Below are 24,862 nucleotides of genomic sequence, written 5' to 3'. Positions count from 1 at the left end.
TCCCTTCGGCGGGCAAACAGAAAACTTCAAGTCCATAAAGAAGATTCCTGACATGATTTAAAGACTTTGGTAGTGGATAATGTGGTCTTCGGCACATCATGAACCATCACTGCTACAGAGACAACTGAGATTTATGCTCTTCTAGTTCAGAGGCGGTGAGGCGCGGGGAGCTTGGCATGACGCCTGTGTAAACATGTGTTTCTGTGTTTACACGCTAACATGGATGTGTGTAATTAGCATCTAACCCAATCAGGCTGTGGATAATTACAGTCATTAGTGTCAAAGCCAAGATGCCATGCTCTCTAACCCAGGCAATAAACTACTACACTGCGCCGCCGCTGCTGATGCTGCCGCTGCTGCTTCCCCGTTTCCCCCTACGATCTCGCTCTCATCTTTCTTATTTATTGCTTTGGTTTTGCTGTAAATTTTATGCAAGACTTGAGCCTCTCCTCACGCAGCTGGCTTTTTCTTATCTCCATTGGCGTATGTGTGTTTGTAGAAATCCTCCGCTGTGATCACGGGCTGCTCTTAATTGGAGACACGTCGTTAGTGGTGCGACTGATGAAGCCTAATGCCTAATGAGCAGCCCCAGATGGCTCGTGTCAGCCAGTCACCCAGTCAGTTTGGTGCTGCCAGCTAAACAGGCATTCGTCTCCACTTCTTCCACTTACTTTGGAATCCTCGCGATGTTAGTCGTGTTTTCAGGTGGGGGAGAGTTCACGCTGATCGCTTGATTCAATCTGAGGTTAGTTTAGTCGAGGTGGTGGAAAAATTTAAGCGATTTTGGTACTTGTGGTAAGCGGTTGTTGTTGTTCTGCATTTGAAAAGTATGTGGAAGTTAGCGGATTTATGCCACAGTGGATTTGAAACATTATTTTGTTTCTTTAAATGTCATTAGCTGCATGACTGATGAACAGTTTCGGAAGACGCTTGGTTATAAGAAGTACAAACTGTTCAAGCAATAAGACCAGTGGGCTCTATATTTTGAATTCTATATATGCAACATTACAAATAATTCAAGCTGATAAACTAACCAACACTGAGCTACGATAACAAAGAATAGTATGACCTCCTGAATGAAGAAAAACATATTTTTTTGTTTTTATGTTCTGCCCTTTCTGTCCAAGGTATAGAGATTATGATTGAATGTCAAAAACTTCCCATTATTTGCAGCTTTTGCTACAATATAAAAAAGTAAACACAAGAGCTCTGGAACAACCCAATAAGCTGCTGGATCAACTGGTACATACATGCATCACACTGAAGTATAATGAGTACTTTGATGTTTTAACATTAAACTAACTGAAATTTCTATGAGGTATGACGACACAACCCCAATCTCTTAGACAATAAAGACTGTTATAAGAGACCAGACTCCTATGACTGCGAAGTAGCTTCTACCTACTGTTCAGAATCTGCTTTATAATAGTTTCTTACGTTTGTGCTACTTTTGAAAACGCCAGGCCCGCTCCCTCTCCCTCTTCGTCTAACCTTTATGTTGCTCATTGACGCATGGTAACGTCATGAAGTCATGACACTGAGGCAGCCATAGAACAGTAGGCCAAGTAATGATAATAGATCTCTTTAGTAAAGGCACTAATGACAAAACCTAAATGGCATGTTGATTTCTGTCGGTGATAGTGGCAGTGGAAAGACACACTGGTGATATCCTTTTTGCCAAGAGTAATGAGATTATTCACTCGATATATAAAAGATCTTATGACATATCTTTCACCATATAGATGTATCATTTTCATACATATGGCATTTTGGGTCAGATGTGTTTGCAGGGCACGGGGGTTGCAATAATGAAATGAAATAAATTAGGAATTCTGGTAATAAAGAAATGAGAGAACGGATGGGGAGTCACTATGAAGCAGCTTTCATTCACTGTTTTTTTATCTCATTCTGTGTTATTATATTCGCTCAATCAAAACCCCTGTTATGCATGCATCTATATGAACTGCCTTTCTGGCTATGTCCCGTGCTCTCTTTCCCTCTCTCTCCCTCTCTCTCCCTCTCTCTCCCTCTCTCTCGCTCATTCCCAATTATGAAGGAAAGACAAAGAAAAGCGATTCATCTTTCTGTCGCGGCCCCTTAATGATATCATTAAAATGACTGACAGCTTTGAATAGCATTGAAAGCCTTTCCGAGTCAAAACAAATCTGATGCATTTTGGAAACAGAGCTGGGTGGTTTGAGAGGGGAGGGGTCCTGGGACGGGCGTGTGTATGTAAAACGTGACGAGGTGCGAAGGAGGGCGGGGGTATGAGGTTGTTCATGCGGGGGGACCTCAAGGGGTCAAATGAGGAGTGCAACGCTGGAGGCAGGTGCCCCATCACACCAGCAGTCTACTCTGCTTTGTCACTCCCGTCCTACGAACGCCCATTCCCATCTGTGCCACATTCATTTTCGTTGCCTTAATGAACATAATAAATATATCTCCTCTCTATTGATGAATGCTATTTGACAGCCATGGGGGAGGCGATGCAGAAGAGGATGGGCCCTTGATTGGAGTGTAATCATTGTTAAAGGCACAGCGTGAGTCACATATTCAGATTGAGGAGGAAACACTGTGCGCACACATACACACAGGTGGCCAAACCCACGGGGCGTCTCATTCACAAGTTGGCACTTCCCGCTGTTATTATCATCATCAGCTTTGTTTGGGCGAGATTGTGTGTGAAAGAGCGAAGCACGGTGGCCAACGTTTTTGTTAACATCTGAATGCTTAACTCCGTTCAGCGGGTGGGGCGAGGAGTGCGTGCTCGGACGGGTGGGCACACAGGATCACTCACGTTCTGTCATCACACCGGCAAGATCTCTGCTCTTCAAACTGGGCCTGCGACGAAAAACGTAGATGATTGAATTCACGGTCAAGGATTTCTAGTTGTAAAATTCCAGGAATAATTGCAGTAGAAGCCGTTGTAGTATATTAGTAGTACTAGTTGCTTTTACTACTTAATTAATAAGCAGTATTACTGATTACTTGAGTACATTTTAGCCCAAAACATAGTCTCTAAACAAAGAAAGAATTGGAAAAATAGTCATGGCGGTAAAGGATGACGCACTAGTTACTGTTATCTTCATTTGAAATAAATCCTGCCATGTTTATTTTCTCTTCCTATTCTATAGAAGTATCTGTCCTTGCACCTTTAAGTGCTTCATGTCTCGCTCCTTCTCAGCTGCCTCTTCTTTCACCCTCTGCAGCTCGGCCTTAAGTGTGTCATTGGCCTCCTGGAGATGTCTGAAGGGAAATAGAGGCACATTGTATATTATATTCTTGTTAACAAGGTCTGTCCTACAAAATGTATCTCAACAATGAGCCTTACAATCACAAGCATTGTCCCTGTAACTCGCCAATCCATACGTGCATATAAGGGGAAACTAGTATAGTGTGCAATATTTGCAGAACATTGCTTATCTATGTTTACAATAGTGACTACTTAATTCAGTTAGTGTAATGCTATGTTTATTGAAGCATTTAATTCACGGATGCCATTTTTAACCATGTAACAAACTCTTTATGTTGTGAGATACCATATTACCCCTCCCGAAAAGTGTTCCTTCTCCACACCTTCCCATTACCAATAATACTTCATTTAGCACAAATGCACTGATTTCAAAGCTTTACAAGTAAATGTAAGGTTCATCCTCCTAAAATGTACATGAGTACTTCACTCTGGTTAAAGTAGAAGTATCAGTTCTTAATGACTTTCTGTCCCTGAGTGGGGCTAGATGAAGCTTGGCACTGCAGAGCAGAAGGCCAGAAGATAGTTTGTACTTTGATATGAGCAAAGACGTCTGAGTGATAATGCATTAACGTTATTATAGAAACTAGAATACTCCTGTGGATTCTTCATGCAACAACAAAGACAGATATTAAAAACAACTATGCAAGGTCAGAAAAGGTATGTGTAAAATTGCTATCAATTATGTGAACTATTCTATGCAGCTTCCTGGTTAAGATCAAAAGTTATAGTGCATCAAAGACAGAAGTGAATATACTCACTCCATCTCCGCAGTGACCATACTAAGAGCCGTGCTCTGGGCTTTCATCTGGGCAGCCACACGCTCATTGGCCGTTCTGACAGAAAAAGGGGAAACACATTCTTTACAGTATGCTTTGTAAAGCAGAAGTTACAAACTACATGTATTTGTTCAAAAGAATGGGGAAAGTAACAATACATTCATTCATAAGCCACCAATTATCAATACTCGATAGTAGACAACTATCGAGTATTTATTTTTATATGTATATGTATTTATTTTATTGGACCCAAAAGTTTGACACTTGAAATTAAATAGATAAATCATAACAAATGTTTAAATTTAGTAAATATAATATAAGATTTATGTTAACTAAAGAACAACTGCTTGATATAACCACCAAATTAAAAGTGAGAAATGCCTATTACAGTAGACTTACTTTTGTTGTGTGATCCACTGGTCTATGTTTGTCATCACCAGCCGGCTCTCTCTGCGAACGTTTTCATTGTTGTTCCTTACAGTGTCTAGCTCCGATCGCAGTAAGTCTACCTACAGGCAACATCACCCCATTAATGCAAAAATATGTCTTTCCAAACAACAACTTCCCATTTAAAAGCAAGCATAAACACTATTTTATTAGATACAGATTTTATTTCACATGGATGTATAAGTCCGCCCTACACACTATCCCATGCTGGTTATAAATGTGCGAACTAAAAAGGTTAAAACAGAATAAGTGCGGCTCAAATCAATAGGCGGCAAAGTGAGGGTGAAAATGAATGTCATAAATAGAGCATATAATACAGGGGCAAAATTAGGTAAATTGAGAATAATGCAGGATGGAGGAGATGGCCTTTGCAGACGGGGTATAACCAGATGAATGGATGGCGTATAAAGAAAAGAGATGGTGACTTCTAGCTTTATGGGGCCACGTGCAGCATGCTTCATAAGGGCCCTTAGTTTGATTTTCTTTTAATTGGGATTCCTAGTGCTTTAAAGGTGCACTTGGTAACTTTTCTGCTGGATCCTGCTCATCTCAACATGGATAGACAATATCATTGCTTTGCCAACATTTGCAAATAAAAATGCTGGCAAAACATGCATTATTTCAGTCGCCTCTCCACAGATCTGATCAGTAACTTGGCCCAGTGGTGTCACACTTTTTACAACATAGTTCACTACTAACTAAGAAACTAGATTGCATGGTTTAAGTAAGAAATAAACTATAAAAAGCCTTATTGGATAAAGGATAACAAGGCTATTATTTGGACAACTACAGTCCGTTTATGACAAATATGTATTCATTTTTTTAATCATAATCAACAAATAGAATACAAAAATAATGATCAGTTATGGATAGTGGTTGGTGAAGTTGTTTTTATTGAGCAAACCATAAACGGGAAGGTGATGTGGGGGGTTGGTAGTAGCAGGTCGAGGTGAAGATTGAGGAGTATAGTGAGATTTGTGTGTGTGTTGTGAAAAGTGAGAGGGGCTGGCACCGGACAAACTGCTGACTTTTCCATTCGGGGTCTTATCACGGGGACCTTTCCGGGCCTCAACTCTCGGGACCCTGACACATTACTCTTATCGCCATGGTAACACCTTGATATACTTTTACCATCTCCCCACAAAGCTTTGAGCAGCCGCTTAAAAAAAGTTTCCAATATGTGAGGCATGATTTGAAGTGTCCCAAAATGGCATGTGATTAACCTAAAATGAAAAAAATATCAACTGCTGCGTGCGATAAATTATGAGCATGTGACCTTTGAATGCTGCCTACAGTATATACCAATGCCAATAAATTTCATGTTGATATAAATCTGGGACTAAATATTGGGTAGATATGGTATCTTTATACAGTGTTGCATTTAATGTCTAGTGTGACTTTGGCGATAATTTCCAAACTGACAAATTTATAGCTCCCTAACTGCATGTGGCAAGCCTAAATACCCGTTCATGGCGGTTATCCCAAAGTGAAATGTGAAAATAACATATTTTAGTTTCCAATTTGGGAGAAAATGAAGGACTGCGTTGTGTACTTTTGGTGGTTAGTGTTTTTTTTCTTTCTACCATCTGTTGTAGCACTTTCTGAGCGAGCTTGCTATCAAGATCACAGTCATTTAACGTATATACTGTACACAAACATTTGTTGCCTTACTATGTGTACAGTTGGTGAGATGCATAAGTAAGTAAGTAAAATGTATTATACAGTAAAAAAAAATTCAAGATAATCCTATCCCCTGTGATTGTCAAATAAAAAAATTAAATAAAAAAATTAAATGCTTTTAATATTTTAGTCAAATGCTTTTCTCTCACTCTGGTAAGGAATCTGCCAAACCCGATGTAATTGCTTGGCCTGGAATGTTCCACAGTATGCTATTAAACATATCGTCAATGCATTTATTCAGTTACAAGCGGTTTCTATAGCACAAAGTACCTTGAGAAAGAAGGAAAAAAAAGCATTTGTACTGTGAGTGGGGTCTTGTGACCCCACTCTATGTGTAACTATGTGTCTTCATTGGGACACATAGTTAATGCCAGACAATGAGACATTCCAGGCAAAGGAATACAGATAAGCAGCTGGTGGAGAAAAATTATATATAAAGAACTTTTGAGATTATTACGATGTCTAATTCTCTGGATTCCAAGGTAAAAAAAAAAAAAAAAAGCCTATTTAATTTAGTCAACTTTTAATTTGTACCATTTTACTGAAAGTTTCCACCTGAAGTACTCACAACAAATGCTTTCCTTGTTGTTCACATCACTTGTTTTTCATGCAATACTGTTATGTGCATTGAATAAAGTGATGGAACCTAGCCAGTGACACATAATCAATAATTAAAATAGCAAGTCCACTTTTAATTGGATTCCTCGGAAGCAGTGTCCGCATTTGAACAAACAAAGCAATCAAGAAGTACTGTGAGAATGAGAAATTAGATCAAGGATCTCATTCAATTCTGAATCTTTAACTGAGTCAAAGCATCAATTGTAATTATATTTGTCAATATGAAATACATTTGGTGAATCCCTTGTTGAATTCATTTCTGTTTTCCAAATACAAATCATCATTCCAAAGCAGCCCGCATTGTAAATTAACTGGCCCAAACTACACATTAAAGACAACACCGATATTAATTATATACACCAAAATGAAATCATTCCAATCAAATACTGCACCCACAATGCATCTGGGCACACTTAGGAACGTACACACGACGGCTGGATCTGTGGCATGGCGTAATGACAGTAATTACCTGTGGTCTCATATTAACATGTCCCTCCTGACTGTGTGACTGGCTCGCTGGCTGCAGCATGTAAATCGCTGTGCTAGTCCGATGTTGTGATTAGGACTAAATTACACCCCATCAGCCCGTTTCCACTGGTGTCAGGGGAGCCAGAGAGGGGCAGAAGACAGGAGGCGGGGGGCGCTGACAAGAGGGGGACATTTGCAGAAAGAAAGGTAAAAGGAGGGGGGGAGGCGGAGCGGCACACCTGCTTAACATTTAGATTGGTTTTGTAGCACAAATATTTTAGCAGATGATGGGGGGTAAAGGGGCCAACAAAACGCATTTGGGAGCGCACTTAAAACCGAGTTTAGTGATACGGCCGGACCTAGGAGTTGATTACTGAGCTGCTGGTAAAAAATTTGAAATAGTTTCAGCGGCAGCAGGGACAAAAGTGATCATTTTGATTATTCCATCACGCAAGGCAGAAAATGTGCAGTCCATATTCACCGACAATAGACTAGCGCACTTTCTCAGAGCTTATACATCTAAATGAACTTTCATGACATACCACGCGGTCTACCTGCAGAGAGAAAAATGATTTTGAGGACTTTAGCAGTTAATGGATTTTCCATCTTTGCTGTTCTCCATAGAGCGGCGGACAGGCATCACATTTCACATTAACTGTACGGTTTCACTAAAACAGACCAAGGTCATGGGATAAGCATAATTCAACTTTCGTTTTTTGGGGTGAAGCCAGGAGCATTTAAAATAATAATCTGTGACTCATTTTCTTTTGATGCTGACTGAACTTTGCAGAGGGGGCCATTGGGACAGTGCCAGTCCTAATATTACAATGAAAGTGAACGGCATGTGGCACAAAAACTCCAAATCAATACGCAAAACGCAGCATTCTATGGAAGTATATTGAAAAATGTATGATTTTGAATATATGCATCTGTATGGTCAACTACAGAGTTAACAAATGTCTGTATACAGTATATTTAGATTAATTTATGTCAATATCGCCCACCCCTGTCGTGTTTTGTGTCCTAATGATATTTTGCATGTTTCATATTGCATTTACTTGGGTGGTTTATTGTAAAGCACTTATTCTGTTACTCGAGTAATATCAAATCAAATGCCAATATTTGACATACACAGTGGGAAACACAAATGTTGCTCTTGCTTATAGGCAAACATTTGGCCCACTCTTCCCACCTCTAGAACTAAATAAAATAAATGTCTTGTCTAAAAAACATCATCAGCAGAGTGGAAAAGCTGATAAGAGCCATTACGCTGTTGCACTCAGCCCATCAGAGCACATCCCCTCATCAAATTAATGAACACATTTATTGTTAAACATGATTTCATACAAAATTCATTCATTCTGTCTAATTAAAAGGCTCAACAGGCCTGACAGCACTTAAATATGCATACTTATCACTCACAGGCCTCTGAATTAAAGATCTATACTGCACTGTTGCATGGATGTCTATGGGGCCAGTGGAGATGAGGTCCTCTTCTTCCTTTGGACCTAATGGTGATAATCGCGGCATGACCTGACATTAAAAGCGCGCATGTCTGTGTAGTCGTGTGTGCGTGGCTGTGTGCATATGTGCACGTGTTTGTGCGTCTCTCTCTAATGGTGATGATGATGACATGTTCCCCATTAGACCAGTCAGTGGGCCACAGCAGATCTAGCATATTAATGATGCTGATGATGGCTTCTTTAATTACCTTGGTCTGCTGCAGCGCGGCCTCACTCAGTCCTCTCATCTCAGACACTCTTCTTCCTACGCATGCTGCCGGCTTGTTTACCCGCCATTATTGAAGTTATCTTTTGCATTTAGCCTCCACAAGCGTAAAATGACATGGACTTTTGAGCTGCGCAGACAGAGTTTTAGACAAATGAAATGCATGAAGAAATACGGGCGGGGCATCTGGCATAACGATGATAGCCAACCCACTGAAGGTCACAAAGTCACATTTCTTACAGACAGTCCACCACCTGCTTGTCTCCATGGAGATAGATATGTTTAATGTCATTCTGTGGAACATTCCAAGCAAAGCTGTGATAGAACCTCCACCAGAAAAGTTACATGATGCAACTTAGAGAAGATGAGAGGATTTATATTAGAAAATGATATCAATTTGAGGCAGAGGGACTTAGATTTTAATATAAATTTCATGAACTTCTTAGACTTGTCATTATACAATATCAAATCAAATAAAATGTGCTATTGTCAATGATTGAATGATTGTAATGTGAAGTTCTACATCGAAATGTCTTTTAAATTGAGGAAATGCATTCTTTGACTTTCATTCAAAAATAATCTTTTAAGTTTTCTCTTTTTATTGTTGATCATAACGCTTTGAGCTAACTAGTTCCTTTACTTGAAGATTTCTTAAAGAGGAATCTTCAATAGACCGGCTTCACAAAGCTCTTTTAAAAAGCCTGTTACGGGGGCAGTTGAGGTGAGATGATTAAAAACTTTACCTTGAATGCTGGCTTTTCACATACTTTTATGCATTCCCCCATGCTAAATGAGAGCCTGATTTGGTTTACAAAGACAATTTTATGACACTGAATGCTTTAGATCAAGGCCATACTTAATTTTTATCGAAAGTGAAGTGGTTGAACCTTGAACATGCATATAATGAATTTAATGGGCATTTTTGATGAAAATTATGAATGTTCAGACCCCAACGGAAAACTGATGATGATGCCACAAGAAACAAATGTTGGAAATTTCACACGTGCATGTCAACAAATTTAAAGGCGCAATGGACGATTTTTCGGCGATTTGAGAACGCAGGCAGAAGTACCCATGCGCAGTCCTCCGTGTGGACTGATACAACACACACGTGCGTTTGTTTATTAGCGCAACGGAGCGCATCGCATCGCTCGTCTCCCGTAGATTTCTGTCCACTTCTGCGTCAGCTCAAACTGTCTTTCTCCGTCTTCATTTTGCCCCGTACACTGAGGGAACTATATTATGATAGATCCATGCGCTTAGGCACGCGGAAACGTGGGGAAGAGCCTGACGCGGCTGGAGGTGAGCGGTAGGTGCGTTTTATGATTGATACGTGGCAGGACAAATAATTTATCCACGCCACGAGGAAATATGATAAAAATTGCTGAAAAAAATCGTCCATACCTCCTTTAACTATTTTGCAAACGTGAAATCAGATGAGTAGTTTATTTGAGGAATCGTAAGTACCGGTAGATTAATTGACTTTCAAGCATTTCATTTGAACAAAATAACTTACTTGTGGTCACAACACTCCAGGGTAAAGAGAGTTCTGCATCAGGATCTGGCAGAAAACCTAACCAAACCCAAATGTATCAAGTTTAAATCTCTTGAAATCAAGTTAATTAATTAATTCTCTACCGCCCAAACTCACTGGGATAGGCTCCAGTCACCCATCCCAGTGACTTTGGGCTTTAGGCGGGGTACACCCTGGAGAGGGGCCAGCTCGTCACAAGGTTAACAGAACGACATAAGACAAACAGACAATTATAATTCTTGCATTCACTCATTTTACCGAACACAAGGAGAAAAGAAGGTGGCAGACCATCTAAAGGACAATTATTGCACTTTTAAATAACTAGAATCTAGACAATATTCTTGGGAAAAAAACTCAGAACTGATGACCTATGAAAAATAATACCGAAAGATTTTAAAATGATAAATATTGAATTGAAGAAAGAGAAAAATACAAGTAACAAAGGGGGTACTTTTCCACACAGAGGGACAATGAAACGCTGTTGCAGTGCAAACAATGGTCAGGTTGGCTGCATAACTCTCTGTGTGAATCTCAAATGAACCTCTGTGCTGTGGTTTAATGAGCTGTGTGGGATGACAATGGGGCCGCACATGCCTGAACATACATATGCACTCACTCACTGGACAAATACCGAGTCCATTCTACGCTTAAACAATCAGACCGTCGCGCTTCCTCTGCGTATTCATCACCAAAACAAATGAGCGTCATTTGGCCTTCCTCGTTTCCCCCTCATCAGACCTGTGAGAGTAAAAAATTGAGATCTGCTTTGGGTCATTCTTGGCTAATTAGGCTGGACACAAGGCTTTTAGCAGCTGTAATGAGTGGGACCAATGAAAGGACATGGCTTCAAATTAAAACAAACGTAGGAAATATAGATTAAGTCTAGAAGAGAAGCACATTTATTTAAGCAGTTTCACAGAAGAATCTGTTTTCATTTGACTTTCCTCTGTAATTAAAGAATAGATAAGTTAAAGTTAATCCTATAGGAAGCAAACTAAATATATACACATTTTCATTAGTTTAATTGCAGTAACAGTTATGGCTTTCAATTGATGATTTTTGAGTAAAGCAATAAAAATCCCCAATGAGACAAGCAGGCGGCGGACCCTCTACCTGAAAAGTGACATGCACATTTAAATTAAGTAAAGGCTTGGCACATTTCAATAAGTCTAGAGTGAATTTGCCCTGTTTTTAAACATATTTTCAGGCACATGTTAAGCCTGCCCTGAGGGCCTAATTAGTCATAGTTAGGTCATTACAAATGCTTCTTTTGCGACATGAATTTCGTTCTAGCCTGGCATTAGAAATATGTGACAAACTCAAAAGTGCTGACCCTTCTTCAACCCTTGTTGAATATAATCTAATAATTTGGAGTCTAATTGAAGTACAAATGTCCAATACATTATTTTTTTTTATTTTTGGGAAATAATTCTGGTTGGGGACTCATTGCAGCGGAATAAAATCACAATGCAATATTAAAATTCAATAGATGTGTCATTACATTAGGATATTTCTGCTATGATCTAATCAACAAGCCTGTTTCATGGACCATAGTTCACTTTTTCAATAGTTTGTTTAGATTTAAAGCCGCTGTCATTTATTGAAAACAAATTAATTCAGTGGTTACAAAAGATCTGTGGGACTAACTAAAAAAACACGGACCCCATTTGAACTTTCGCCATCAGAAAACTTAACTGCAAATTCTCATTAAAACTGTTTTAAATCTTTCAATCCATGCTTAAAGAGCTTCAAGTCAACACAGTGCTAATGACTGTGATTGTGTGTGTGGCCGAGAGGGAGGGGAGGGAGAGGGGAGACAGAAGAGAAAAGTGGAGATCTGATCACTGTTTGAAGCAACAGAAGTCACAAAAACATGTCTGGTGTTTACCACTATTTGTATTTGAACTGGACTCATGTGGAGGGACAGGCTGGAGCGATGGGGCGCGTGCATGCTAACACCAAATTGCAAACATTAAAATCTATTTTTCCCTAGATACTAAACACATTCAAAGACCGCCATTTTGCACAAACGCACTATATGCAGTAAGATGTACACGGCACAGCTATCTGAGGTTCACCTACTGTGCACCCAGGCAATTTGTAATATAGATTTCCTCTATAGGCCACTGTAGTGTACCATTTACCATTTCAAAACCTTTGATTTTTTCACCAGTGGATAATTCATCTTGCGCTGGTCAATAAGAGCGATTGGGACCTAATGAAGGAGTTATAGTCAGCCAGGACATCACACTGGTGTTTAACTACTCATCAAAATTATCGAAAAGTTCCTCTGATGTGGTGGGAAAGAAGCAAATGTGAAGTACATGCAGTATGCTGATGTAGGAAAAAACAAACACACCAACAAGCATACATGTTTGCACAATTGTCCAAATAATCATGAATGTAGTTGGTCCTTGAGTTCAACAGAATTTTGATTGATTACAGCTAATACAGAATACCTTATTGGTTAAGATTTACTCATTTTGTGTCTACAGTATCTAGCACTTTGATTTAATATTCATTTTATTCCATTTTTGTTGCCACTTTTGAGATAAGCTAGGTACTAATCACAGCAGTACTAGGTTTACTTATATATATATATATTTTTTTTTTCAAATAGTCGGCGTTAACGGTCGTACTGCCGTTCCTGTAAGCTGCAGCATGTCTCCTAATGCATGACTCAGTTTTGACAGAAACATCTCTGACATCATTGTTTGATCATGAAGTGTACTACCAAGGCAAGATGGCTCCAGCAAAAGGCCCAAAGATGAAAGAAAGCACTTTTCCACAGCTGAGAAACACTGGAGATGAAGAAATCTTTTTGAAAGCAGTGTCTTGGCTACTTGGCTACCTAACTGGCTAAAGTCGGTGTGTCTACTGGTCCTGGGTAATCACTGATGTCAAACCCTACTGCACTAATGTGAGGGGGGAGCAGTGCGAAGTGCCATGCATTATTCACAAGGCCCGACAGAAAGACAAAAAAGTAAGGTGAGAGAGTGGAGGACACATGGAGTAAAAAGGCTAGAAAAAACATGAGCGTCGGGGTGAGAGGGAAGCGGAACCAACTTTAAGACGGAATTGAGCAAAATGCAAAATCAAGATCCGAGTGGAAAGAGCACCATTGCGCAGTGAAGCTTAAGACAGAATTCAAAGTTTGTCGAATCTAAATGAACATCACTTGCCGTCCTGGCTTTACCCTTAATTATCCATTCTGCCTTTGTACGGCAGCGGCTCAGCTCTGACAACTCCACTCCCCCGAGAGAGCTGCCCCCCTCCGCTCCGCCAGCACCACCGACGAACCCCTCTCCCATCCCGAACATTAGGGAATAACAGGGAATATTACACCCCGAAATTAATGCTCCCAATCACCTTGCCAGGTTTAGGTTCCCGCAGCACACCTCCCCCTCCTCCCCCATTTGGACAAGATAATCCAGGCTCTAGTACGGGATATATGCCACTAATCATCAAAAAGGTACGGGAGCGAGGTGAGGGAGACCTTGGAGGAGAGAGAACAACACACCTTTATATGTCTATGGAGCAGGCCCAAAGCAAGGGGAACTTAAACCACTTTTATTGCACAATGACATTTAAATGACACTGCAAGGTATCGTCACTACATTATATAGTTACTTAACTTTTAATCTGGCATTACCATTAATTCAAAAATAAATTTTCATTGGAAATAAAACTATTTCGGGTGGATGAAATGTAATCATAGTTCATTTTTTATTAAAAACCGTAGTCTGGGTGCATCAAAAATTATGAATTTAAGCTATAGCAATTCTGGTCTAAATTTATGCTGCGGTTTACAAGTTCCTCAAAGCGCTTTACAATTATAGACCATTATTCCTTCACTCCCCACATTTGATGGTGGTGAGACTTTTGTAGCTGCGACCGACAGAGATGTGGCTGCCTTTTCTGAGTCACAGGCCTCTCTGCACCAGCACCAATCACTCACACAGTGGCAGTGAGTAAGAAATGGCTAGAGTGGCATGTTTCCATCTCTCTACCACTATTAATAAATGTGTAGCAATTTTGTAAAACAGTGTAAAATTACAATTACATCAAAATATGTGGTTCACTTTGTCACAGTTATACTCATTATACTCCAACAAACTCTGACTGATGCTTTGATTTCATAATAATATTTAAATACAGTTACATAAAATATTGATGTATTTAAACTTAATTTGTTTTTAATCTGTGGTTTTATCCGCGTGCAAATAATAAAAACATTTCTTCACATTGGTGATACTGGTGTGTATGTACTGGAGTTGTTTACCTGCTCCTGTGCTTCCTGTTTCTCTGTTTGTGCTCTGAGTGTGAGATCGACAGCCTCCTGAAGTTCCCTCTTCAGCTCGGCTCGCTCGGTCTTCAGCCTCAGCACCACTGACCTGTGGAGACAACATACAGACTTAGATCAAAAAAATATGTAGGTATTCAATTTACCAATCAGTACCTATAAAGAATCTCTGTAGGACTGGTGAAAGCATGTCTATAGATATAAATATTTTTCTATTGTTTAATAATGTCTTAAAATTTCGTTTATTTATGATATTCAATCGTTCAAATATCGATTTTTTTAAAATTACAAAACATATTTTGTGGACCGCCTTCGCCATTGACTGAGTATGTAATCAATGCCTCTGTGGTCAAAGGTTATAACAAACTGTTTATTATAATTTAAACTCTGGAGGGAGAAGCGTATTTACTTAGTATGCATTTATTGCTTATCCGCCTATTTAAACTCTTTTCCAGCTCACCTGAAACTGTAAATATCTTAAATAATACATAGACAAAAACAAATAGATTTAAGTATTTAATTTGCCCATCAATACTGAGAAAATGTGGTGCTGTGGGACTCGGTGTGGGACCAGAAAGTGTAAGCATGTGCGTATAAATGTGTGTGTGGCAGGCCAGCTAAGGGAATGTGAAGGGGATCAATATAAAAGGGTCTATTCCTGCCACGCACTGTGCTCCTGTGTGCTTGTGGGTTCAGCGAGTGTGTACGCACGTGCACGCCGGCCCGCGGTGTGCACGTGGGGCTGCCCTGGCTACAGCCGGATCAATACGACAAATGATTACCATTTCCACAAACCTCCCTGCACAGTCTCAGTGAGCCTCGACATCCCCTACAAACCCTTCACACACACAAGCACACCAACAAACTGTATAGATGTATATACAGCAAGCAAAACAAACCACCCCCTCTGCTGACCTATAGCTCCAATGAAAAATGTAAAAATGGGAAAAATCAAACTTTATGAATAGTAAAAATATTTGGGCCTTGAACACATTTTCTTGCACACATTTTATAACAAGTAAGCTATGAATGTTAATTGGCTTCTTATTAGTAACTGAGATGAAAAATGAATCCAAAAACACCTGTTAAACATCTAACACCTTTTTTATAATTGAAGTATTTTGGAGCGTTAATGAGGAAAGGAAGTAGGTAAAATAAGAACAAACAGGAAAGCTTGTTAAAATTATATGACCTATTGTCTTAAATCATGTTTTACAATATAGCCCTTAAAAAGCTAAATCTATTGCAAACCACATAAATTACAGCAGAAAAATATACCTCGACTGAGTACACTGGCTACATGTTTTAACAATAAACTAAATGAAGCCAGAACAATGGGAGAACTCAGCGGTCGTAAAAGCTGAGATTGAAGCTGCGAAAGTGAAGAGGAAAGAATATGTCTGATAGATAGGGCCACAGAGACCGAACATGATAGGATGGACAGAGCTGTGGAGAGAAGGCGGTGAAAAAGCCGAGGCATCCTGTGGAAACATGGGGATTTCCCAGTGCACACATGGAAGCCATCAGTGTGGTGTTGTTGCCTAAAAACCCTTTATGTCTTTGCACTTATTAGATAATACCCAGTTAACAGCAAACACCGAGATGTAATGTGCAGACTTGACTATTGTTTAACCACTTAAAATTAGCTGAAATGTCATAAAAGCTAATCATTGTGAGAGGAGGCTATAAAAGTTTGGAGCACGCCGAGTTCTAAATTGCCGGGTTGTGGATAAAAAATGTTCCATGGTTCAACTTGACCGAGAAACTCCCTAAAAAGAAAGAAAAAAAAGACGAAGGGAGAACGTTGCAGTCAGTGAAGTCATGAAGCCCAAAACCGCAAACCGCAAGTATGCAAAACAACAAAAAACAAAAACAGCCACTCAAACTGGGTGAGACGTGCTAGCTTATGTCATCACCGCAGCCTTGGGGTCAACAAGAGGTCTCACCCCTGAACTCTGAACTCCGGGACCCATAGCATCTGCTTCCAGACGATAAATCTTATGAAATGTCTTTAAAGGGCCATTCGTGCTGGTCACGATAACTGCTTTCACATCAACTAATACAAGAAAAATATGGCAGTATTCATCTGTATTATTCCTTTGCATGGTTCGGATTTTAAAGGGGCTGATCTGTTGAACACATGTTGAGTTAAACGGCCTACTGTACGCCAGAGAAAAATCTAAATGTTTTTGATTACAGCGCTTCCACTGGGGACAATGGGATAACAGGCAGAGAGCTTCAATCCCTGCCTTATTCTTACCTTATTTTCTCCTCTGCTAGTTTTTCCCTGCCCTCCATCCGCCTCGCCTCCTCTGCACGGGCTGCCAACTCCTCCACTAAGCAAAGACAGTAGAAGAAAAGAAGTTTAAAAAAAAAAAAGAACAGAAAGAAAGTGTAATCTAAAAAAAGCAACAGTTTGCCACAGTCTGGTTAAGATTCATTAGACCAATTTTAAATGCACACATCACAACATAAAAAGCAACCTTCCATTTGTGCTATTGTTAAAAAGGCCAATGGGTTAACTCTAGAATGCTGAGGAGATTTTGTTATTTATTGTATTCAAAGAAAGAAGGCTATATACATGTAAATGTAAGGTTTACACTGCACTTGGCATCCTCCAGCGGGCCAAGGTTAATAGAATGATTTACAAAACATGCATACACAGAGGTGATTATTGATTCTGTTCAAGTTCAGCATGAGTGGGAAAATATGAACAGCAAGTTGCCTTCAAAGAAAGACCAAAGAAAGTGGGCTACAGAGGCTGTGAAAGGCTTTCAGGGACGATGGAGGAAGGAGGACGCACATCGCACCGCTCTGCACCCAGGACGGGCAGCGGCAGCTCCTTTTGTTGGGAGACAAAAGAAGCGTTCCCCAGCTCAGTCAATAGATGGCACTCTTTACCTTGAGCAGGCTACTTGAGTTCATACTGCTGACTCTGGTCCCTCGATCACACTGCCTTTTCAGTCTTCCATTCCATCTACATGCAATAAAACCCCATTGTCCTACACTTACTGCTTTAGCACATTGAGCGGATGCATAATAAACGCTGGTCAGGTTTCTTGGTTTGCTTTGGTTTGCTTCGGTGGCCCATTTTTCAGGTTAAATTTTGAATGTAAAATGTTGTCTCCCTCTCTATTCTCTTTTCAATGTCTCTTCATAGCTCTCAAAACCTTTTCACCAAATTCAGTATTCATTGAATATAACATAAACTGTCAGCCATCGGTGGCCATGGCGAGTGAATATTGAGAAGTGCACACTGAATATGTAGCTGTGTTGAATATTTACGGGCCGGACCTTGGCTTTGTGTGCGTTGAGTGTGTGAAATAAAAAATACAGAAATGTTAAGAGTGCTACTGTAATGCTTTTAGAGAGGTGCGCCGTGTTGTGCTTGTGCATGGACAGATTGAATAAAGGAAGAGTAAAAACCAATACCAAAAGCAGAAGAATACGAAAAGAAAATCTACATGTAATGAAACCATGATTAATTTATGCTTTTGCAGCAGTCAAACTGTTTAAACTGAAGCCCAAGGAAAATTGAAGGCAAATCTGAAAATGCTAAATATTTAACGATGCAGAAACACTTTATTTGTGTGTGGACCTGCTCTACCTTGGCTTTTTCTCAACCTCAAGGTGAGAGTTTTCTATGTATCTCAATAATCAATACAGGCGAGATGTGAAAACTTGAGAGGTGGATCAAATTCACATTTAGGGCATTAGATTGAGGTGACCCCCATGACACCGCCCACCAGGGGAGGCAATTAGCCGCACGCACTGACTGGCTACACACATGGGCAAAGGTAGGCACACACACGCACTCACACAGCAGTGTAAAATTAAGTGGAAATGTAGACTGCTGGCTCCGTGACCTAGAATATGGGGACTTTCATGGTAAGACACACATAGTAATAGGAGCAGACAAGGGCATGCACATAGACAGCCGGGTTGAGTGAAGTCAAAGAGCACAAAAATGTGTAAAAAAGTTACAATATTGTGAATATTTAACTTTTTTTTAATTTATTTTTTACATACTATAGTGAAAGCATCCGGAAGGCAATGATGGGTTGAATTGCAATAACATCTCGTGGAGGGCAACACTGAGAACAATTTATATTTTAAAATGTTGTGGGATTTCCAGATAACAATGAGAAGATATTGAGTCATTTCAACAGTCTTGTTCGATGTACAGGTTAAGGTTTAGTCATCAGACAAATGTGAGAAGACTAGAAAATTACAGACAAAAGTGACGAAATAAGTTTGTTTTGTCCATCCATCCATCCATTTTCTAGCGCTTGTTCCCTTTTGGGGTCGCGGGTGACTGGAGCCTATCCCAGTGACTTCGGGCCTTAGGCGTTTTTTTTTTTATAGACAATGCAGCCAATATTCAAATGTTGCATATCTTTAAAACAACAATCACATACTGTCCACCTCTCATAACCTCTTAGTGAAACCAGAGATACACTATATTTGATACTTAACATCTAAAACGGGGCTTAATATCTGTCAGATAGAGGGGCAAAACATGAACGCAGTACACTAAAGTTCTTCTAATATGACTTCTACATTTGATACAATGATAATGAAATAGAAATATTGCGCAGCCCAAGTTTAAAAGGCCTTTATGGCTCATGTTGTGACCATAATCTCAAATCCTGAACTTCTACTTTGACTTTCTTGACCCGTTTAAAACAGATTCACAACTTGAGGTACAACATCAGTCCATAATCCAACTTGGCCTGTCCCTCTCCACACATTGGCACTAGCTTCAAAGCACATCATACATTATCGGGGCTATAATCACTGATCTGGAGTCAGATTAGCCCATTCTCACAGCTAACCTTTAACATGAGAAGGATGAAAACCTGGCTAACCCTCAATCAGTGGTTGGGGCTAGACAGGGTCCTGCCTTGGCCCCTGTAACAGCTCCACATGGCTTCATATGGGTTTCCTTTGGCTTTGTTGGGGGATTGGTAAGCAGGCTAAGGTGTTCCTCTGAGACATCCCGCACCCTCCCTCGACTCCTTCGCTCGCCTTCTGAAGTTTTGTGGACTTACAACGCTTGCTTTTGGGTAAGAGCCAAAAGGTGTAGGAGCACAGACGCCCGCACATCATCACGAATAAAAATAAAGCAACACAACAGAGGCGGGCTGAGGAAAAACAAAGACTAACGCACACATGGAATCAAAAAGTGGTACGCGCAACCCCAACACACTCCCCTCTTGCTCTCTCCTCTTCTTTGCTTTATTTACAATCCTCTGGCAGCAGTACAAGGGCCCGGGGCTATAACACACGGCACCTAATGCTCAAACTGCCAGGTAATCTCATGTCTGACATCCCCCTTTGATAGAAACTGATCAATAGACTCTTGTAAAGGAGTCATTTTCTCTGATGTTTCTACCAACCACTTCTCTCTATCTCTGTCTCTCTTCCCTTTTCTCCTCCTTCTCTTTTATTAGCCATACATTTATAATTCATATTTCAGTGGGCTTGAGTTTGCTCTAAGACAAAAACGAGGGGAGGGGGGGCTTCTTTGTGTAATAAAGAACAATGCCTGTGAAATGATGGGGAGAAATGCCAGTGTTTGCTGCTGGTTCCGGTGAACAACAGTTTTGGGGATCGATAGAGTGTGAAATGGGATTATAGCTAGTAATAGAGGTGAATTGGAGGAGAGCGGCCTGTGCGCGTGTTCGTCCAGGGATCCAGCACTCACACACACATTAGCACAGTGCACACAGAGCTGTACAGGATAATGATTTCATAATCTTTAGGCAGATGCACATCAGCGGCACAGGGGGTGCTTATATCACATTTCTGTTTTTGTCAGTGGAAATATGGATATTAGGTTTTTGTTTATGCGCTTGTTTCAGTTGTTTCAGCGCAGTTATCAAATTCATTTTACATCAAGGCCAACCTCACAGCGCGTTTGACAAAGATGCACAATGATTTTGACTAAAATGTCATCTGAATATTTAAAGCACTGTCATTTACATTGACATCTGACAAGGTAAAAAAGCAGTTTTTAAACTAATAGACAAATATAATAGGTTTTATTGATGTAATAAAACAAAAATGAATCTCAACTAAAGCCATTTCCGATGCATAATTCTTTGTGGAAACATCTCTTATTATTCAAATGGCATATAACATCCATTGTATACAACTTTAAAGTCTTTGTATCGAGACAATAGAATTGACTTTTGAGATTAATCTTGGAACTCAATTTACACTAAATCATCTCTAAAGTTTCAACAATAATAGCACAAATCTGACAACCTATAGAAGAGAAGCTTCTATCTGAGAGTGACAGAATGTGACAGATTGAGTCATAGGTAAAGTTAAAGGACTTATATTCACTTGACTTTTAATCACCCTCTTCTTTACGTCTCGTCATGCCTCCTGACACGGCCTGATTGAATCCAGCTGCCTCTCGACGCTTCAGGATTCTTTTATGACACTTCCCCAGATTCTTGCCCTTGTCTTTGTGCTTGACACTTGACAAGCTCATGTACAGGCCGTAGAGAGCAACCTCCACGACACATTTACCACACGCTCCAGCAGTCTACTTTCTTCCATTGTTCATTAAGGCTGGTAACAGTGAGAATTAATTATCTTCATCAAAACTTGTATCAGAAAACATGATTGTATAAAAGAAACAAACATTTTTTGTGGTTAAAATGTAATTTCTTTGTAAGAAAAAATGCAAATGTGGTATAGAAACTGGTATTGAGCCAATTCCTTTATTTCCTTCATTAAATTGAGCTTGAAATTTTAGTTTTGTGACAACACAACACAAGTATAGTTTATGTTCATAAGAAAATGGTACAGTACATGACCTTTTGCTCAATTCAGTTTATTTAGTTTCGGTCATAAAAATGTGATAACTACAAATTGTTGACTGAAACAGGCAGAATAGAATTTATACTACTCGGTACCTTTTTATACATTTTAAAGAATAAGTAATATTTACTCACACAAAATGTATTACTCATTTATTCAAGTGGCTAGAATGGAATGTGACAATTTATTTTTAAGTACAAATAAATAACTAATAAATAATACAAACAAAATTTCATAATCGAGCCCCAGCTGAAAATAAAGATATTTCTTCAAGCCCTTTTCTGGTTTTGGGCCAAAAATATACATATATATATATATATATATATATATATATATATATATATATATATATATATATATATTGATGTATGTGTATTTCAGAATATTTTTTTAATAAATCTCTCTTTCCTTGTATAACTTACTCACAGAAAGCATGCGAGAAGTCCACTGTACATGTACTGCATGAGCAAACGCAAAAGCTTCACATTCTCAAAATTCCAGAAAAGAAAAACAAGGACATCTTGTTTACAAAGAGTTATTATACAGAGGTTATTATAAAGAGGGCAAAATAAAGTCAGTGTAATTGGACAGCATACGTGCACAGTAGCGTTTGCAATTGTTTGTCCACATGTCATAATACCACAGAATAAAGCCATGCCTTGTAACTTTCTATCTAGTTCTGTCAATAAGAACTGATGTAGTTTCACCAATATGCATTTATTATGTTTACTCCCGAACTCCACTTGATGCCAAGCTATATGTTGTGTCATCAAGCAACAAAAAGAATCCTCAACACGCAAGGTAATGTTTTTGTATGGCAAAAAGAACTCTCCAAAAGGGCGTCGTGGTCATAAAAGGCCTTTTGTTCCTGACAGTAATTCTTCAAACTGACTCCTCACCCAGTCAATTCAAGCCACTGCTATATCCAGGTAAACAATGTCTCCTTTGTTATAATAATGCATCTTTATTCTTCTTAAGTCGTCACAATGGGCTCTGCATTGCGAGATTGTATTTGCTGAAGGTAACGGCTGAATAATATGTGGTTTTGTGTGGAGCACAGAGTTGAGGGAATGCGTTTTGATCACAGACAAAGGCCAAGCTACACTGCGTTGTCCTTCTGTCTCTATCTTGTTAATGAGCAGTGTTGAGCGCAGAAGCCAGCCACTGTCTGCCACCGAGAGAGACCTCAGATTCATCTCTCTGCGGACAATAGGTGGCGGTGGTGTGTGTGTGTGTGTGTGTGTTTGAACCTCGCAGGGACCGTGTGTATGTGCTAATTAAAGCGGTGGGAGTCGGGCCAGTGGATACTTGTGTGCGTCTGTGTGAGATGTGTGTCTGCCGTGACCATAGATGTGTACGTTAATTCTTAATGAGACATTTCTGTGCCCGGAGAGACCCAGCCATCACCATTCCTGCACTGGATACACCGCGCTACAAAGGCCACTGTTGTGCACTCACACATACATAAATGACATCATTACCATACAGCTAAAGAAGCGAGCTAAATCGAACCTATATCACCAGAGTCTGTGAGGAAGCTAAGAAAACATGCTAACTGGCGCTAACAGCAGGCATGCCCCTACCTGCATGGGTCCAGACTGTAACAATATATTTGAAAGGCATTATTTAATATCAAAACTGGTTTGGACTTGAGTGAATTTATGTTTTAATGGAGACTTAGTAAAGAATTTTATATATTTATAAAAAAGTGGTTAAGACTACTTTCTATATTCTCTAGAAAACTGTTGCCCTCAACCCAGGGACTCTGCACCTATAATGAATGAATGGCATGGTTGCTGTTTAATGGATGTCTCTGTCAACTATGCAACTATTTGACCATTTTCCTGGGCGAACCCTGTACACAAGGTCCATGGTAGCTAGAAAAAGGCTCTGTAAATAACCATTGCTACATATAAATGTTGCCATTCAAGAAAATAATAATTTCACACATACATAAAGTGACTGCTGGAATGATAGTTATGTTGGTATTTCTATTGCAATACTAGAACTCTGATAGACCGCGTGCCCTGAGTGACAATGGAATTGATAAAATGAGTGATGATGCAGTGAATGATTGGTACCTGTCACATGGTGCTTAGTGTGTAGCTCCTCCTGCTGCTTCCTAAGTTGTCGTATGTCTGCGTTGAGCCTGTGTTTGTCTCTCAGGGCACTGCTCCTCCTCTGCTCCTCTTTCTGCAGCTCCACTCTAAGTCTCTGCACCTCCCTGGTCTTCCTCTCCACCTCGTGTCGGGCCTCTCTCAGCTCACCATCTGACTTCAGCAGAGTCACATGCACCTGCAGCAGAGGGTCAAGCAAATCTGTGAGCAGGTTGTCAGTCTATACTCCACTCCGAATGAGATATGAATACACACACTGAATTTAACTGAGTCTCAAATGTGTATTTAGTAGCTTTGACTAAGCCAAGTGTTTAATTATGTATTTATCTAGGTTTGTTTACTCATGTTATATTCATGTCATATTCATGTTATTGCATTATTATCCATACAATGTATTAAGTGGTATGGGCACAATAATACATACAGCACATATTTTTTACAATACAATATAATGCAAACACTCACAGATTTCCACAGGTGTGACATGAGAAAGTTTTTAATCTACTTTATTTGCCCTTTATTTCTAATTTTATGAAATGCAACAAAGTACCGACTTCAGATTGCATGTGTCTGCCTAAACATGAAAGCCTTGCATTATTAAGCATTAGAAAATGATGTGCATAATGACAAAGATTAATAAAGGACATATGCATAATGAATGTAAGAAATGTAAGAGTAGCTTTGCTACATATGTCGGTACTTGACATTGTACATGACACAGTCATTACCAGTATTCCACGGGGACGAGGCTAAATGAATGGACACGTCCTGACAGCTGTTGAAGAATAAAATGTGTGTGTTTGTGATATAACAGAGAGCAGGTGTGTCACATGTTTCTCACTTGTATTTGCCACACAAATTATGTATAAAATCAAACACTCCCACTTTCAGCGCACTAACAAGGCCACACATACACACTCTGAATTATGTGTCTATGACTGCCAGCAGAATTGGCACTTTGCCAGGCTACAGTCACCAGTTTGAGTAATTTGAATATTTAGTGTCCCATTGAGCTCTTAATTGGAGTCAATTTCACCAGCCTTGGCACCGTTTGGTGCTTTAATTAATGGCAAAGCAATTTGTTTCTGCCAGGCAATCATGGGA

At 39.7% G+C, this 24,862-nt stretch overlaps 1 protein-coding gene across 1 annotated transcript in view; it reads right to left on the bottom strand.

Annotated features, from left to right (window-relative positions):
- Positions 1-2,013: 2,013 nt before the first annotated feature.
- The window catches only part of pmfbp1 (polyamine modulated factor 1 binding protein 1), a 41,399-nt gene continuing 18,550 nt past the window's right edge, over positions 2,014-24,862 (bottom strand). The window contains exons 8-14 of the mRNA XM_072451341.1: positions 23,723-23,936; positions 17,068-17,143; positions 14,787-14,898; positions 4,429-4,538; positions 4,012-4,086; positions 3,153-3,246; positions 2,014-2,841 (exon numbers count right to left, since the gene is read on the bottom strand). Coding sequence (XP_072307442.1) covers positions 2,794-2,841; positions 3,153-3,246; positions 4,012-4,086; positions 4,429-4,538; positions 14,787-14,898; positions 17,068-17,143; positions 23,723-23,936 — 729 coding nt within the window. The 3' untranslated portion in view covers positions 2,014-2,793. The remainder of the gene's footprint in view (positions 2,842-3,152; positions 3,247-4,011; positions 4,087-4,428; positions 4,539-14,786; positions 14,899-17,067; positions 17,144-23,722; positions 23,937-24,862) is intronic.

The sequence above is a fragment of the Eucyclogobius newberryi genome, unplaced genomic scaffold, assembly GCF_026437365.1.
Source record: "Eucyclogobius newberryi isolate DKJ021-1_F unplaced genomic scaffold, fEucNew1.0.hap1 SCAF_18, whole genome shotgun sequence".
Taxonomy (NCBI): Eukaryota; Metazoa; Chordata; class Actinopteri; order Gobiiformes; family Gobiidae; genus Eucyclogobius; species Eucyclogobius newberryi.
Note: the sequence above shows the minus strand (reverse complement) of the source record. Positions and strands in the feature narration are given on the sequence as shown.